The sequence below is a fragment of the Galeopterus variegatus genome, unplaced genomic scaffold (assembly GCF_000696425.1).
Source record: "Galeopterus variegatus unplaced genomic scaffold, G_variegatus-3.0.2 Scaffold754, whole genome shotgun sequence".
NCBI lineage: Eukaryota > Metazoa > Chordata > Mammalia > Dermoptera > Cynocephalidae > Galeopterus > Galeopterus variegatus.
In genome coordinates, this window is record NW_007726865.1 from 94,998 (window position 1) to 112,177 (window position 17,180).

The 17,180-nt window shown below is 39.9% G+C and overlaps 1 protein-coding gene across 1 annotated transcript in view; it reads right to left on the reverse strand.

Annotated features, from left to right (window-relative positions):
* The window catches only part of CA8 (carbonic anhydrase VIII), a 146,050-nt gene that overhangs the window by 48,187 nt on the left and 80,683 nt on the right, over positions 1-17,180 (reverse strand). The window contains exon 4 of the mRNA XM_008572127.1: positions 2,074-2,169. Within this exon, the coding sequence (XP_008570349.1) occupies positions 2,074-2,169 (96 nt within the window). The remainder of the gene's footprint in view (positions 1-2,073; positions 2,170-17,180) is intronic.

Below are 17,180 nucleotides of genomic sequence, written 5' to 3' on the forward strand. Positions count from 1 at the left end.
TTTTTTTCTGACCGGTAAGGGGGTCGTAACCCTCGGCACACTGTGCTCTGCACCACGCTCAGCCAGTGAGCGCACCAGCCATCCCTATATAGGATCCGAACCCACGGCTTCGGTGCTACCAGTGCCACACTCTCCTGAGTGAGCCACGGGGCCGGCCCTGAGAATGGTATTTTCACACAGATAACCTAAATTTTTCTCACAGGAATCTATGGGAAGTTAGAACAAGTGCAAATGCTCTCAAGGCTCTCTCTTGCTTACAGGGATGCCACTTGTTTCTGAAAGTACTGATGCTGGTTCCAAGGCCAGGGCTCCACTAGCCCATGTCACCTCTTAATATGCTAGGAATCAGTGAATGAAAATATTAAGTTATCATATCTCACTCCATCCACAAATATTTACTGAGTGCCAACTCCAAAGATGAAACTAACATGTTCACTTCCCTTCTATCTATGAATATTCAGTTATTTGTACTATTAACTTTATTTTTTATTTTTATTTTTCATAATGAGATTTTTGCCTTCTATTGCCTCAACTTCTCAGATTTGGATGCTTTATTGACTTTTTTCCAAGTATAAGAGTAGTCTTTAATAATTCTTACTTCAATATACTAAAGATTATCAAAATGTGTATCTGTATAATTAAAACATTTTTCATCAATATTGTATGATTCCATTNCACAAATATTTACTGAGTGCCAACTCCAAAGATGAAACTAACATGTTCACTTCCCTTCTATCTATGAATATTCAGTTATTTGTACTATTAACTTTATTTTTTATTTTTATTTTTCATAATGAGATTTTTGCCTTCTATTGCCTCAACTTCTCAGATTTGGATGCTTTATTGAATTTTTTCCAAGTATAAGAGTAGTCTTTAATAATTCTTACTTCAATATACTAAAGATTATCAAAATGTGTATCTGTATAATTAAAACATTTTTCATCAATATTGTATGATTCCATTCTATTTATATAATGCAGTTTTAAAATAGGAATATAGTACCCTGCCTGTGAAAAAACCATACAATACAGAAAAGAGGATTCATTTGAAAATGTAAGTATTTGCTTTTAAATTCTATGGCATGTGTCATACTTTCAAGACACACTGATTTTAAAATACTAAGAAGCTAAAACCAAATGGCGACTTTCAAACATCAATAAAGAAATATCTTAGATGTACATATAATAGAAAATTGTTGCAATTAATGACATTCTTGATATATATGACACAAAAAGCAAATTTAAAATGGCCATTACCCAACTCTCTTTGGAAAATTAAGTTATTAAAGACTACCATTACTGCTCCAATCCCAGGTTATCAAAGAGGTAGCCTGGAACCACACAAGAGCTGAAACTGGTTTTTGGTCCTGATTGGTAGCATTAAATTTGCTGTGTGACTGTAAACATTTCTTGACCTCTCTGGGCCTTGATTTCTCTTCTATTACATGGCAGGAGAGGGGGACAGTAAAATTTTCAGGGTCTCTTTCACCTCTAAATCTTTTACCATGTTAAGGACATGATACAACACAGTTAAAAAGATTCACCTTAGGAACTGGATTAACTTTTTACCTTTGAAAGCATGTGACCCACTTTTGTACGTTTGACTAAATTTATATAACATCCTTTGCCCAATACAGAACTCAAATCACTTTGTATCATCTTGGAGTGAAAACTATTAATAACAAAGACTGAAAGTAATTTACTACGATTACATTATTGATTTTTCTTAGGTTTTGCAGTAAATCAGGGTCTAAAAACATCTTCTTAAATTCTTTTTCATAAATAAAATGAACTTTGCCTTCATAGACATTTCTAAATCATTTCATCAAAGACCCTGAATGCCACCCTAAGGAAAATTTCTAATAAATAAATGAACTATTTTCTTCCAGTGAATATGGCTGAACTCTCATGAACTACAAAGAATGAGTTTTCTGTTTTTAAATTATCAGTATTCTCTGTAGAGGTATTTAATTTCAGCTCTAAGTAATAAAATTAAGAGAATAAAAAATATTTTACAACATGTATTAGAAATAAGCATCTCTAAACAAGATAACAATCACAGCAGACCACTTACCTGAACAAACAAAGCAATGATGGCGATTCCTTGCGGTTTCCCCACAGCCTCGTCAATGCTGCCAAACAGGGTGGAGTTCCAGTGGATCAAATGGAGCTGGTGGTGACAACAGACAGATCACACCGTTTAATGCACTTGTATTCAGGAAAACAAAAACAGCAACTTCTCCCCTGTATCTATATGGGATCGTGTGCAACAAGGGCACCACACATAGGCACTGCTGTAGACTGGATGCCCCCAAGCTCACTGAGGCTTAATCCTCACTATACTGTTGAGGGTGGGAAATCCTATGATAGTAATTGAAAGGTAGGGCCTCGAAGAGATGACCAGACTGTAGAACCATGTCTTAGTGAATGGATTAATAATAGCGGTCGGGGGTGTTGTTCTGAAGGCTTTAAAAGGAGAGCCTGTGAGAGTCTCTCTCTCTCTGCTCCTGCCATATTTGCCATGTGATACCCTGCGTTGCTGGAGTCACCACCAAAGAAGACTCACCAGATGTGTTCCCTGGACTTTGGACTTCCTAGCCTCTGAAATGGTAAGCAATAAGTTTCATTTTCTTTATAAATCACACAGCTCCTGTATTTTGTTATAAGCACCAGAAGCAGACTAATACAGACACAAATATAATACTGCCTCAATACCAGTGTTCTGTAGGAATTCCTTCCTTCTTATTTCTGAACAGAAGCAATGCTTAGTGGATCGTTGCCTTTCAAATTCAATTTTAGTACTGATCAGGAGGAGTACAACTAGGGGGACTCTCAGATTTCAGATTGATTTAGTTGTCTTTCCTTAAACATCATCCCCTCTGGATCTCAATGAAACAAAACTCCAGATCTTGGCACAAATGCTAAAGCTCATTCAAAGGATTAGTGTCTGCATAATCAAATACTGCATCACCCAGTATTTCCATCAGGAAATGTACAAAGCCAGTCTCAAGTTCTGGTATATTGTTTTAACTCCCTAAGAATATCCAGAGATAGCATCCTATTAAAAATGCCACATTTTTAAAAGCCATGGAAAAATAATAAATGCTGATGTAAATCTCTAAAAGAAAGCTATTTCCTGCACTGGAGATAAAACTTTATCTGTGAAGAAATGATAAACAATGCTCAGAGAACTCCCTCACTCTTAGCCTCATAAAGCTTTGTAGCTTTCAAGTTTATCTAGAATAAGCACGTGCTCCTACAGCACTGATAAAGCACTTGAAGAAGCCAAATTCAATTCGCTGGTTAAAAATCAAATGGCCATTGAGGTTCTTAATACAATAGCAGCTTAGGCAAATAAATTTTCTGTCTAGAATACTACCTCCATCATGATAGCTTTTAATCGAGGTATAATTACCACCTTAAAACATTGCCCCATTTAAAAATTAGTTCTAATTCAACAAGACATAATTAAAATTCAATCGCTATTTATTTTAGCATCTATACTAGAATATTAAGGAAAATTATCACAAGGATTGCCACAAATTTGATTTTTCCACTGCTCAATTTGTCCAAGTAGAATTTGAGATTATTCAACTGACCACTAGAGGGAGGTAACAAACTCATCTGCCAATAATAGAAACGGTATCTAGGAAAAGACCAAAGCCAAGGCCAGGCTAGGTCAGGCTGTGGAAAACTCAAGCGGACTGTAACTGCCCAGTAACTGTAACTGGAAAGGCACTGTCTTTAAGAAAACAATGTTCTATAACCTCCCAATTAATAATAGAAGACCGACTAATTCTAATCTTTCCTTGTCTGACTGCAACAATAGCATAGGAGTCCTAGTGGTACAGATAAGAACTAATGGCCTTAATTAAATCAAGGCTGAAATATACTTTTATTTGACCAATTACAAAGTTCAAACTGACATTTGTTCTTATTTCTCATGGCAACATTATGAGGCCTTTTTGCATTTCTTTATTTTTTTTCCAGAAACAAAGCATTAATAAGCCAAAAAAAGCATGTTTTTTGTTGTTTTTCGTTGTTTTTTTTTTTTTTTTGCCACTCTGCATAATTCAGCAGCATCACTCGTACGTGCTATTCAAAAACTGCTTCACGGGCCGGCCCAGTGGCGCACTACTACAGTGAGCCGCTTGGGAGCGCTGCGGCGCTCCCGCCAGGGCTCGGCTCCCACATACAGATCGGCCGCTCACTGGTTGAGCAAGGTGCAGGCGCAACACCGAGGGTTGCGATCCGTTGCCAGTCACGAAAAAAGACAAAAAGGAAAAAAAAAACTGCTTCACATTATTTTGTCACGTCCTGGGTACTGGGGGTTAGAACTTCAACATACGACTTGGAGAGTAGGGGGCAGACACAGTTCAGCCCTTAACAGCCTATCTTACCCTTTCCTTTCTCCCCACCATGACAAAGTTCTTTTGGATCGTAAAAGCTTGAATTATTCACATTGACCTCTGTTCTTCCACAGCTCTTTCTTTATTCCTATAATCTTACCATATTTTGCCTCATATTAGTGTTGGTTCTGTTCCATAAAGCAAAGTCACTGATGTATGAAAATTATCAGTGCACTTAAAGAACTAAGAGTACCTTTGTGGACAGCCAAAGGGTATGTAAGTCTGGCGATGACAAGAGACGAGTCTGGAAAGGCAGAGGGGTTGGCTACACAGAGCTTTAAATTTTATCATAACTGCATTATATTACTGCAATGAATATAATTATTACTTATGCTGCCTAGAGTCAAACTCTCCCATCACAAACCCTTTCCTTCAAAGGTCCCTTGGCAGTGTGGGGGTTGAACTGGAAGTAGTAGACATTGGAGGCTGGAATATAAGTTAAGAGGTCACCACAGAAGTTCCAGCTGAAAAATTACGATAGGGATTTGGGATGGTTAATTATATGTGTCAACGTGACTAAGCCATGGTGCCTAATTGTTTGGGAAAATGCCAGTCTAGATGTTGTTGTATTTTTTTTACATGTGATTAATATTTGAATCAACAGACTTAGAATAAAGCTGATTATCCTCCATCACATGGGTGGGCCTCATCTAATCAGTTGAAGGCCTTAAGAGCAAAGACTGAGATCTCCCAAAAGAGAAGAAATTCTGCCTCCAGAGTGCAAAATAAAAATTCTACCTGAACTTCCAGGCTCCAAACTTGAGCTGCAATATCAACCCTTGCATGAACTTCCAGCCTTCAGCTTGCCCTGCAGAATTCACACTTGCCAGCCCCTACAATCGCATAAACCAATTCCTTAAATTAAAACCCAGTCTCTCCTCTCCTCTTCTCTCTTCTCTCTCCCTTTTCCCTGCCCCCATTTCTCTGGAGAACCCTAATACAGGTTGTGCAAACAAAAAAGTGTGGAGACCAATGGAGGTTTAAATATAAAGACTAGTAGCAATAGAAATAAAGAGAAAGGACCCTAACAATTAAAGTGACATTTGGGATTTATTCTTCTAAGACTAAACATGGTCCTTTTGGAGAGGGCAGATGGGGGGAAAAAAAGAATCCCATGATGGTCAAAAAGAACATATTAGAACTTCTACTTTAGGTTTTATTCTTCTAAGACTAAACATGGTCCTTTTGGAGAGGACAGATGGGGGGAAAAAAAGAATCCCATGATGGTCAAAAAGAACATATTAGAACTTCTACTTTTATTTTTATTTAACATTTTTGTTTCAATTTTTCTATGCTTCACAAAATACATAATACATATGCACATATTACATATGTGCATAAATATAATTTATTAACCAATATATGCATATTAAGGATATGTGGTTAACAAAGATGTTTGGAGACAAATGGGTTTGAATGGAAAAGGACATGACACTAAGAACATGCCTTAGCAAATGATGAAGCAGCTCACTGAGTTCATGGGAGGAGAAACAGTCTTTCCCAATCATCGCATGAACTGGCTTATTAGAGGTCCAGCAGATGGCTATTAGTAGCTGAGGGGACTCAGAAGACAAACTTAAAAGCCAACAAGTACAGAAACGCTCTGGGACATGCCGTCCTGCAGAGAGTGCAGAACAGCCAGGCAGCCACACACACGCTGCTGCAATCATTGGTGACATCTTAAAGGCGGCGTGCTCTCAGAAGAGGCCTCTGGGTGAGCAATCACAAGTCTTAACATTCTTGTTTCAGTTCCACTATTCCTCAGCTCTGGGAACCTCACAAGTGACTAACGTCCTTGAACATTAGTCTCTCTGTGACATTAGGAGAGTCGCATCTTAAAAGCTTGAACAGTCATGTCTTTCTTTGTCTTCCCACAGTTCTCTCTTTATTCCTATATTCTTATCACATTTGGCTGTCATTAGATTAGTTATATACAGCCAGCAAAGGCATGGATGCAGGGTGATGAATTTTGAGAATGGAGAGGCGCTTACCAGTTTACAGTGAAGAACAAGTATATAAATACCGCTTGCTATTTCTAAGGCCTGTGGGGTTGGATGGTGTCAACGCATCTGCTGCCTGGACTCAGACGGCCACTGTGCATGGTCATCTAACTCCTCCAGGATCACGGACTAAAGACGACCACAGGCAGGACTCAGCCTCACCATGGCTTTCAGCAGCCTACACCCTCTTTGCCTTGTAAACACACTGAACAGCATGGTTGAGGGGCTGCCTCTGCGGTTTGAAAACCCCGACTCCTACTCTGGCTACCAACACTAGTAGCAGAAGAAAAGGAGGGCAAGAATTCATCCTCAGCTGCAGCGATCGGCAGTGTCCAGGCTCCCTTCAGTGGCTCTCCGTCCAAAGGTTTTAGTCTGCTCCCAACTTGGGCATGTCAGAGGACAAGAAAGGGGTTTCTACAACAATTACAGCTGAGACTTTCCTTACTCCCTACCACTCTTCTCCCCATCCCCACCATTCCCCACCACTGACCCTCAATGTGAGGCATGCATTACAAAGAAATAAAAAAGCAAACATGCATTACTGCTCTAGCAGCATGATGGCCATCATGCCCTCCAATTAAAACATCGACCACAGGATAACAACCGCAAGCGTCCTTTTACAGTTTTAGAGAAAATCTTTGACTGAACTTCTGCAATACGGCTCACAAATTCAGATTTCCTGCAATTGATGATGCTGCTTTACCGTTAGTATCTGTGAAATGTTCATCTTAAGGTACTTAACTCGTAGCAATAGATAAATTTGTCCAAAGTTATGAAACTGTGACAAGCCACAGCCTTATAATCATTTATATGTCTCTGAGAAAAATAAGTTTGAAGATTTCGTGGCAGCTTGACAGAAAACTATCTTCAAGATAAATGAGGTTTATTATTAACATAAATAACATGACAGCATTAAAGTACAAAAGAATGAATCATAAGAAATGAAAAAAGTAGTAAAAACTGAAAAGGCAATTACAACTCACAGATTTCTTTCCCCAGCCCCGTGCATTCAACAAGTGCTGTGAAGTCTCCTATCTGCAAATGCTTCATGGACATTTCCTTCAGATGTCTTTTTGTCACCTCAAGCTGAAGATATTTCTAGAACTGACATCAGCTCCCTTCAAAGGCACACTCTCATGGACTCTTAGTAGAAGCCCCAACCTCCCAGGCTTCAGACCTGCCCCCCCACCTCACCCCCAACTCACCAAGGCTGTTCCCCTGCCCCGAGTCATTTACATTACGAAGCCCACCTGCTCTCTCTTTACACAGCTTTCACCACATTTCGTCTGTTCAAAATCTCTAATTTCCTTTATTTCCTACCCACATCAGGCTGAAGTTTCTTTAACTTCATCCTTTCCCATCCTAATTATCCCGCAAATGCTCAAACCAAGTGTGACCCTGACTCCTCACAACAACCTCATTTTTCTGTTTATGTTCCACTCACTTGGAACACTTTTCCCCACCCTGTCCTGACACCTGTCCAAATCCTACTATCCTCCTAGGCCTTGACAGGCATTAGGTCGATAGAAAGACTGGAGATTGGAGATGACGGAGATAAGAGGTGGAGGATGGAGGATGGAGGGGGGACACGGGGATGGAGGATGGGGATGGAGATACAGAATCTGAACCAATAGATATGGAGGAAAAGGAAGAGGGAAAAAGGGGGGGATGACTGGAGTTTCCACCAAAATTACTTATCAAAATTAAGATGAGTTCAGTTTTAGACAGGACTTTAAACCTGCACTAGAACAGTCCAACTCGTGTCCCATTTGAGAGAGATGCCTTGAGGAGGAAGAGCTAAAGGTACAGGTTGCAGATACCCCTACAGAGACATGGCCTTATAGAGTCTGTTCACCCCTGGATCGGGCCATGAGAGAAAGTGACAGAGGCCCAAGGACTGAGCTTTCAAAAATGAAAAGATACGGGGCCGGCCCGGTGGCGCACTGGATAGTGCGCCGCTTGGGAAGCGCGGCGGCGCTCCCGTCCGAGGGTTCGGATCCCAACTCGTGTCCCATTTGAGAGAGATGCCTTGAGGAGGAAGAGCTAAAGGTACAGGTTGCAGATACCCCTACAGAGACATGGCCTTATAGAGTCTGTTCACCCCTGGATTGGGCCATGAGAGAAAGTGACAGAGGCCCAAGGACTGAGCTTTCAAAAATGATAAGATACGGAAAAGGGGAGTATCAAATATGCAGGAAGAAACCCAGAAAATTCCAGAGTGCTATTAGGACAAAAGAAAAGACTTTAGAAGAAATGTTTCATCAATAGTGTCAAGGCTACACAGCAACAAAGTTACAATAGCTGCAAAGAAACAAAGGAAAATGAGGACGGAAAGAGACTTTGGATGTATTATTTTTAAGATCACTGAGCAGGCAGTTTTCAGTTGGATGAACGGCACTGGGGTGGAACGCAAAGGCCTTAAGATAAAACGGGCATGGCAAGGCCACCCATCCTAGGAGGTGTGCAAGGATATCAGAAAACAGAAACTAAAAGGCAGCTGAAGTGAGTGGTAAGTGATTCTTATTTTTAAATAAGAAAAATCAGTATGCTTAAGTTTAAGCCAAGTTCGCCTTTGGCTTTTAATATTCATCTGTTTTTTTAATGGTTTAAAACATAAACTGAACGAATCACAGTTTGCTGTAAATTTTGACAGATCATTAAGTATTCAGTGCAATCTGTGAACTCAGATGTAATGAAACCTGAAAACCATTGTTCGACCAATCCACAGTCATTAAGAACTTTCATCTGAGCTAGGATACCATTTAGTATAAATCCACAGAGGAAAAGTAAGCATCAAGAGCAGGCTCTGGTTTCTGTGTCCTGGTTTTGACTAATTGCTTTCCACTGTCCCAGAGAAATCCATCAGAGAGCTGCAGCAGGTCTCCAACAGACAAGGAGTTGGAACAACCAAGTATTTCACTCTCCTGTGCTCCAGCGCACCCAAAACATCCATTCTCAGAGTGCTTGTAAAGAGCCATGGAATGTCTCAACTATTCTTATGATACTGGGGATTGAAAGAAAGAAGACAGTAGGCATTGGAAGGAAAAAAGAAGAAACTAAAAGTGAAATGTTTCTGTAAAAAAATGGGGCATGGGGCCGGCCTGGTGGCGCACTGCTATAGTGTGCCGCTTGGGAAGCGCGGCGGCACTCCCGCCGAGGGTTCGGATCCCACATACAGATCGGTACCCGCTCACTGGCTGAGCGAGGCGTGGGAGCAACACCAAGGGTTGCGATCCCGTTGCCGATCCCGTTGCCGGTCCCGGTCCGGTACGGGGGCGACACTGAGGGTTGCGATCCGTTGCCGGACACGGAAAAAGACAAAAAGAAAAAAAAAAAATGGGGCATTACATAACTGAAAAATAGTTAACAGAGAAAGCACCACCTCTCTCTGCAGATCCACTCTTAATTACATGAAGCAGCCCATTCATCTGCAGATAAATCGAGATTTAGTGTTTATTATTTTCAGGTACTGCTGCACTTTAAGATGTCATTGTCAATATATTATGCAGCTATTATTCAGAGAAGGACATTCAAGGTGTAGACAGATATAATAGTGACAAAGTGCTGCAAAGCATGGAATAGGAAATAAATTATTTGAAATTCTATCTCTAGCTGTCACCTACTTGCTATGTTTGCCTAAACTTAATTATGTATCATCTAACACAGGTAAAAGAGAAATAGGAGAATATGGTAGTGTTTCCGAACAACTTCACCTATTAATATATTAATCCCAAAAGCTCTTTATACTGTTCTTAGGATTCAGCATCCTCAATTAAAAAGGCACTAGAGTTCTATGTAATTTATAAAAAGAAGATTTTTTTTCAAAGCAGAATGATTTCCTTTTTAAATGCTGATTAACTTCCTGTCATTTACTTTAATATCACCGTTCTTAGGAACAGAACATCCGAACACTGTTGGGCTCTCCTCCCAAAAGTGAAGCTTCCTTTAGGAAGTTCACTATGAAAGGCTGGGAAAGGCTTGTTGGAGCAGTCATGTGAGTCAAAGAAAAAAATACTCCATCATTTTCAAATATTTTATATTTAATGAAGATCAGAAGCAATTAAAACCGGTTCTTCGACTCTGCTTTCTCAGTTTTCCAAGAAATATTTTATCTCTTATTTTCAAAAAAAAAAAAAAAATCTGAATTGTGGGTTATGGGTGTAATTAAATTGCTATAACTTAAATTCTCTATATTTCATTGACTATTTTGTAAAATAAAGAAGGCAAAGTAAAGAGACTGTTAGGGGGTCTTGGTATTACAGAATATATGTCATTTGTCATTTACAGACTGACCTGCTCACTCTGTATCAGTGAATCACCATGAGAGCCACATTTGACGAGAGTTCTAAAATAACGGCAGCATTCATCTAGACATTTACTGGGCACCAATAGTATCTAGGGTTTTAGTGTTCACAGTTTTTCACACTGAAAATACAAAGACCTCAAATCCCTTTATAAAAGAATCCAGGGCATGGATAAATAAAAATATGAAATTTATAGACCAAGAGAAGAAAAAGATGAGTGAAAAGGGCTAGCGTGCAATAAAAGTGATAGAGAATGCTGTGGGTCTTGTTGCTGATTTCATAAGCACCCATGTTACCTTCTCAGCCAGGTTTTGTTCTTTACAAATATGACTTCACTCAATCCTCATTGATATATTTATAATTGTAGATTCTATGACCATCATCAACACCCCATCTTAACAAGAAGGGAATGAGCCACAGAAGGTGAAGTAACCTGCCCAGGGTCACACAGCTAACAAGTGGCAAGTTTCTAACAAGAAACCAGGGTGCTCAGGTGTAAATATGTGCTTCCTTGTTCCTGCTTCAGGTTAGGTTTCTCTAGAAGCTCAGAACAGGAGCCACGTCTCTGTGTGATGCTGCCTTGGGTGTGTTTTTGTGAACCAGAGCCAGAAGAAGCCTTGCCAGACAGAGAATATAACATCCTTCCTAGATATTTTTTTCAAAAGCTTTACAAGAAGGGAATGAGCCACAGAAGGTGAAGTAACCTGCCCAGGGTCACACAGCTAACAAGTGGCCGAGCCAGGATGTGGACCCAGGAGTGTGGCTCCACACCTCTCTGCCACTTCTATTCCACAGGGGGAGGCCGAAGAAGACTGAGGAGGACAGAACTCATGGCTTGCGTGTTCACACAAAATATGAGGAATGACCAACAGAGTTCTCTGTAAAGACAAGAAAAACCAGGAGAAGGAATGAAGAGTGTGCAACTCAAGAAAGCTGGTGATCCAGTAAGGCGGTGCTGATGCTAATGGTCATCAGCGTGAGTGACCACTCCTGCCACCAGCTCCTGGGAAAACCACCTGGGTGCTCCAAGGCTCAGCTGTAAAAGCGAGATCAGACTATCTTTCATGTAAGGCCATTACGAGGGCGAGCAACAGTCTCTGGAAAGCTCCTGGAAAATGCAGAGGAAGCGCATGCTGGCTAGGGCAGAATTCGAGTGGGGAGAAGCGGGAGGTGACAACACAAAGGAGGCAGGGTTGTCTCCCCCAGAGCCCCATCTCTGGAAACAAAGGTGTGCTCATTTATCTTCAGCTGGGTTATTTTTTCAGGGTGCTGTCAGAATGCATCTACTTATTTTCTTAAAATTTAGAGATAACTAATAATGCTTTCCAGGATAGAAAGCCAGATGACCTCCATCAGAGTCACCACTTCAACCGTCTCCAGGAAGCGGGAAAGGAGAGAGCTGTAAAAGCTGGAAGATCGGCATCCTTCCCCCAGGTGTTTGAATACCAAACTTTGAAAACCAGTGCCAGCCAGAGCCATTCTTAAACCCAGTCTCAAAGGCCCTCCTGTTAACTACCCCTAATGCACACTGTTCACGCTCTACACCAAGGTCACCTGTCCCCCAGCAGAAACAGCACCATAGAAGGAAGGGTCTCTGCTTCCAGCCAGGACCTCCTGCTGTCCTTACCCCTGCTTCTCCTGACAAAGCTCCAGTTGTCCCTGCATTGCCCCATCCTGCCGCTGCCCATTCAAGGGTCTTTGCTGCACCAGCTCTTTTCTCTTCGGATCCTTTGACCTGATGTCTCTCTCTCCCCCCAGCAGAAACAGCACCATAGAAGGAAGGGTCTCTGCTTCCAGCCAGGACCTCCTGCTGTCCTTACCCCTGCTTCTCCTGACAATGCTCCAGTTGTCCCTGCATTGCCCCATCCTGCCGCTGCCCACTCAAGGGTCTTTGCTGCACCAGCTCTTTTCTCTTCGGATCCTTTGACCTGATGTCTCTCTCTTCTTCTCCCACCACCCAGGTCCACAGCATCACATTCTCCTGGTTTCCTCCTCCTGCGACAGCCATTCCGTCTTGGGCTCCTTTACTGAGTCCCTTCCCCTGACGCCCTCCAAGTGTGGCTCTGTTGAGGTTCCACCCTCCCCTCATGCCTCTTCCCCCTGAGCACATTCCTGTTGGGTGATCTTATATACTCTCATGTCTTCAATTGTCACCGAGATGCCCAGGACTCCAAAATCAACACCTTTAGCCAAATATCTGTCCTGAGGCTAGATCCCTTTATTAAAATAATAAAACAGCTCCAGTGGGATATTTCAGAGTAAGCATTTCACAGATTTCCACCCTCCCTTAGACTATCTCCCTCTTCACTTCTCAACTCTGTTGATGGAACCCAAGCCAGAAATCTCTTCCATTATCCTCTTCCCTTACAAACAACCAAGAGCTGTGTCCTGCCATTTCTACCTCCATAAAATCTCCCAAACCCATCCACTTGTCTTATTCCCATCACAGTTCTTTAGTTTAGATATCCATAATCTATCACTAGACTTACTGCTCAAGTCTCTTAACTAGTCTCCATGCCTCTAAAGTTGGCTCCTCAAATTCCTTCTCCACCTTGCAGGTACACAGTACAAATCTGCTCATCGGACACTCCTTACTGCCCACCAGGAACACTAAAAGCACAAGTCTTTCTACCATCTTTGTACATGTAGCAAATTTGGTTTTTTAATGTATTAACTGTTTCAGGTGCTTTGGCAATAACAATTACAGTAATAAGCTCTTTTTAGTACTAAGAATGCACATAAAGCAATTTTAATTTAATTTAAAACTTGGCACTTTCTCATTTTTCTGTAAAATACCACAGTCAGTTTTCACACTCCAGCTTTATATACCAAACACATTGCCTAATAACCTAATTTTCAAAAACAATATTTTAAATCCAATTACAATATTCAAAATATATTACGATTTCAAAAAAAAAAATGCTTTTATCTGAAAATGCTAAAAAAAAACCAAAAAACTCCATTTTAATTCTCACTACACCTGAAAAGTAACACTGCATATTCAGAGGATTTCACTTTTTGAATTGCAATTTTCTAAAGCAAAAATCAGAAGCATTTTATTAGAAATATGAGAAAGCACAGAGTGTAGAGGAAAGAGATCTTGTACTTGGTATAAGTTTCAGCCATTACCTAAGTAAGTTGTCTTGAACAACTTATTTAATGCCTCATGACCTAATTATTCAGCTGAAAAACAGATGTAACAAAATATCTACCTCTAAGGGATATTTTAATGATTAAATAAGACATAGCATTTGCCTGCACACAGATGGTCTTCATAAGCATTAACACTGGTCCCACCCTTCCCTGGGGATTGCAGTAAAATGCATTTTGCATTAACTCCATGGCCATGAGATTATAAAAGAGACATAAAACTTTCCAACAATATAACAACCTGTGTCTTCAAAATACTGCGAAAAGGGTGAACTTTGACAAGCTAAACAAATAAATATATGCAAAGAGACACATGTAACAGAATTTTACCAAAAACATCCCCTGGAATGGAAGGATTTTTCTCCCTCTACAACTAAATGAAACTGAGAGGGCTGCCCTAATCTGAAAAACAAAAAGCTGTGTAAAAATCTACACTTATGCTTCTCCCACAAAGCACTTCCTTGTTTACCTAAGTTTTGTAATTTACTTTAAAATCATAACAAAGTAATCCAACTCACATGTTGCTCAAGAGGGTTGCACAAAGAACCATTCTTTAGCAAACTCATCATAAACCACATTATTTCCCATGCTAACAATTAGAAGGGACCATGCTTCCCTGAGATTTGTGTAAGACCCTCCCACTAATACAATAGCAGTGCCATAGGCAACCAAATACCAACCAAATTATTTTAAAGAACATTCTAGAAAACTGGATTTTAACACACTAGTAACCTAAAATACAGATTCTACAATCCTTTTCAATGCTGTGACAAGGTAACATATCACTTCCTTGACTGAGGAGGAACTTGTACCAAAACAGCTCAAGGAAAAAAAAAAAAAAAAAAAAAAAGGTCAACTAGGAACAGGAAAGGCGTTAATGGGTGGGATCCAGAAAAGTCACAACAATTCAGACAGGAAATTTTACCTACGCTTACACAGCAATACACTTCAATTTTGTACAGCTCATACTGACATGGGGTGGAAACATTTCTAAAACAAGAAGACTGCATTTTATACAAAATCTATAACGAATAATCACCCATGACAAAGGTGCTTGAAATGTTCGGAGGGCAGATATGGAGCACTGGTTAGGAAACGAGGACTTCACTCACGCCCGGTCTTGCCCAACCCTGGGCCTGCTTGTCCAGGACTGACTGGAGTCTCCACTTCCATCTCTCACCGCCCTGGCCTGCCCAGTGACCAGTGCCTAACCAGGACACACACTGCACCACGCAGTGCCTCGGTCATCCCAGCCATCCGAAGCACTCTCAATAAACCTATGTAAATTCAAGTCACAGAAAGGAAATATTACTATTTTCTAAAAGTTTTTAGATGCACCTGTTTGATTATACATATTTGTTGTGGACAGAAGACATACATCAATGAACAGGACTGTATTTTTACATGGATGCTCTCACTGAGACGGGCCCCTTGGAAAAGCAAGGACCTTCCTTGCTCTACAGTAATGTAACTCAGAAGATCACTTTGCTAACTAAAATTATTATGTAGCTACAGTTATTTTATTATCTTTGCTTTTATAGAACAGTGTTAGATATTTTTAATTAACTTGCTGTTAAGCCTTTAACAGGAATAAAAGCTTAATAAAAATATTGTTTCTGTGGGAAAAATAGTAACCACTTTACAGTGACCACCCGCAGCCCATGTTCAATAAGGCCTGGTGCAGAACATGAGAGCAAGGACCAACTGTGCTGTACAAAGGCAGACATTCAACTCTAAATGGCAGGCCTAAGGGAAATACAGAAAAATGCAAATTAAAATGAGAAAAATAATAATTGCTACAGGAAATACTGATTGAGCACTTACCATATTTAACTACCCTAAAACTAAAAGGCCAAGTTATTCTCAAAATAATACCAGAAGAGATATCTCATGTAATAAAAAGCCACTTTTTCAGATAGGCATCTAATTGGTTTAAATGGATGTCCCTTCTCTTGGCACATACAGTTGACTTCCACTCACCGTCCATTCCCCTCCCATTTCCTCCACACTAACAGAAAGAATCCCAATTGTATTCATACATCACAGAGGCCAAGTGTTTATGGGGAATGCTAGACTCCTCCTCGCCCCCACAGAGTTAGGCAAAGACAGTTACAGCCTTGTCGTCTCCCTTGAAATGACTGTTCTAGGAAACTACAAGTACAAAAATTCTGGCCAATGATACATGAGGGGAATTCTTGTAGAGGGTGAGGGTAAGGAGGACTTCTGGGAAAATGTTTCCTAATTCTTAAAAACAAATTCATAAAACTAGTAGTAACATGGATTGGTGCAACCACTTTGGTTAACTATTTGGTGGTAACCAGTAGACCTAAACTATGCCTATTCTATAACCTAGGCTCCAATTCTAGGTATATGTTCACCAAAAGGCCAACATATTCAGAGAAGCTCTATTCTAACAGTGAACCTGAATGAAATCTCAATGTCAATGTCATTATCAAAATGAATATATGGGGAGGAGGGAGGGAGGTTTTGGTGATGGGCCATAATAATCAACCACATTGTATATTGACAAAATAAAAATTTAAAGGGAAAAATAAAATAAAATAAAACATTTATTTTATTTATCTAAAAAAAATGAATATATGGGGAGGAGGGAGGGAGGTTTTGGTGATGGGCCATAATAATCAACCACATTGTATATTGACAAAATAAAAATTTAAAGGGAAAAATAAAATAAAATAAAACATTTATTTTATTTATCTAAAAAAAATGAATATATGGTGGAAAGTAATGGAATACTGTACATGAAAATTAGCAAATGAAAACTACACACCACAACACAGATGAATCTCTAAACATGATGCTGAACGAAGAAAAGCCGACACAAAATAACGTATACTATATGATTGAATTTATGCGAAATCCCAAAACAGGTAAAACTTATCTGCAGTGCTAGAAGTCAAGACTGTGGTTAACCTTGGTGGAGCCATGAAGGGAGCTTCTGGGAAATTGGTTATGTTCTGTTTATTAACCCAAATGCTGGTTTCATAGGTATGTTCACTTTATGAAAATGCAACCAACTGTACACATGTGATTTGGGCACTTTTCTGTATGTACGTTATTTTTCCATAAAAATTTTACTTTAAAAGATAAACATGGCACCAAAAGCACAACCAATAAGAGAAAAAAATTGATAAACTGGATTTCATCAACATCGAAAACTTTCACATTTCAAATAACACCATCAAGAAAGTAAAAAGATAACTCACAGAATAAGAAAAAAATTTTGCAAATCATATTTCTGATAAAGTACTTGTATCCAGAATAAAAAATTCTTACTACTCAATAAGACAAACAACC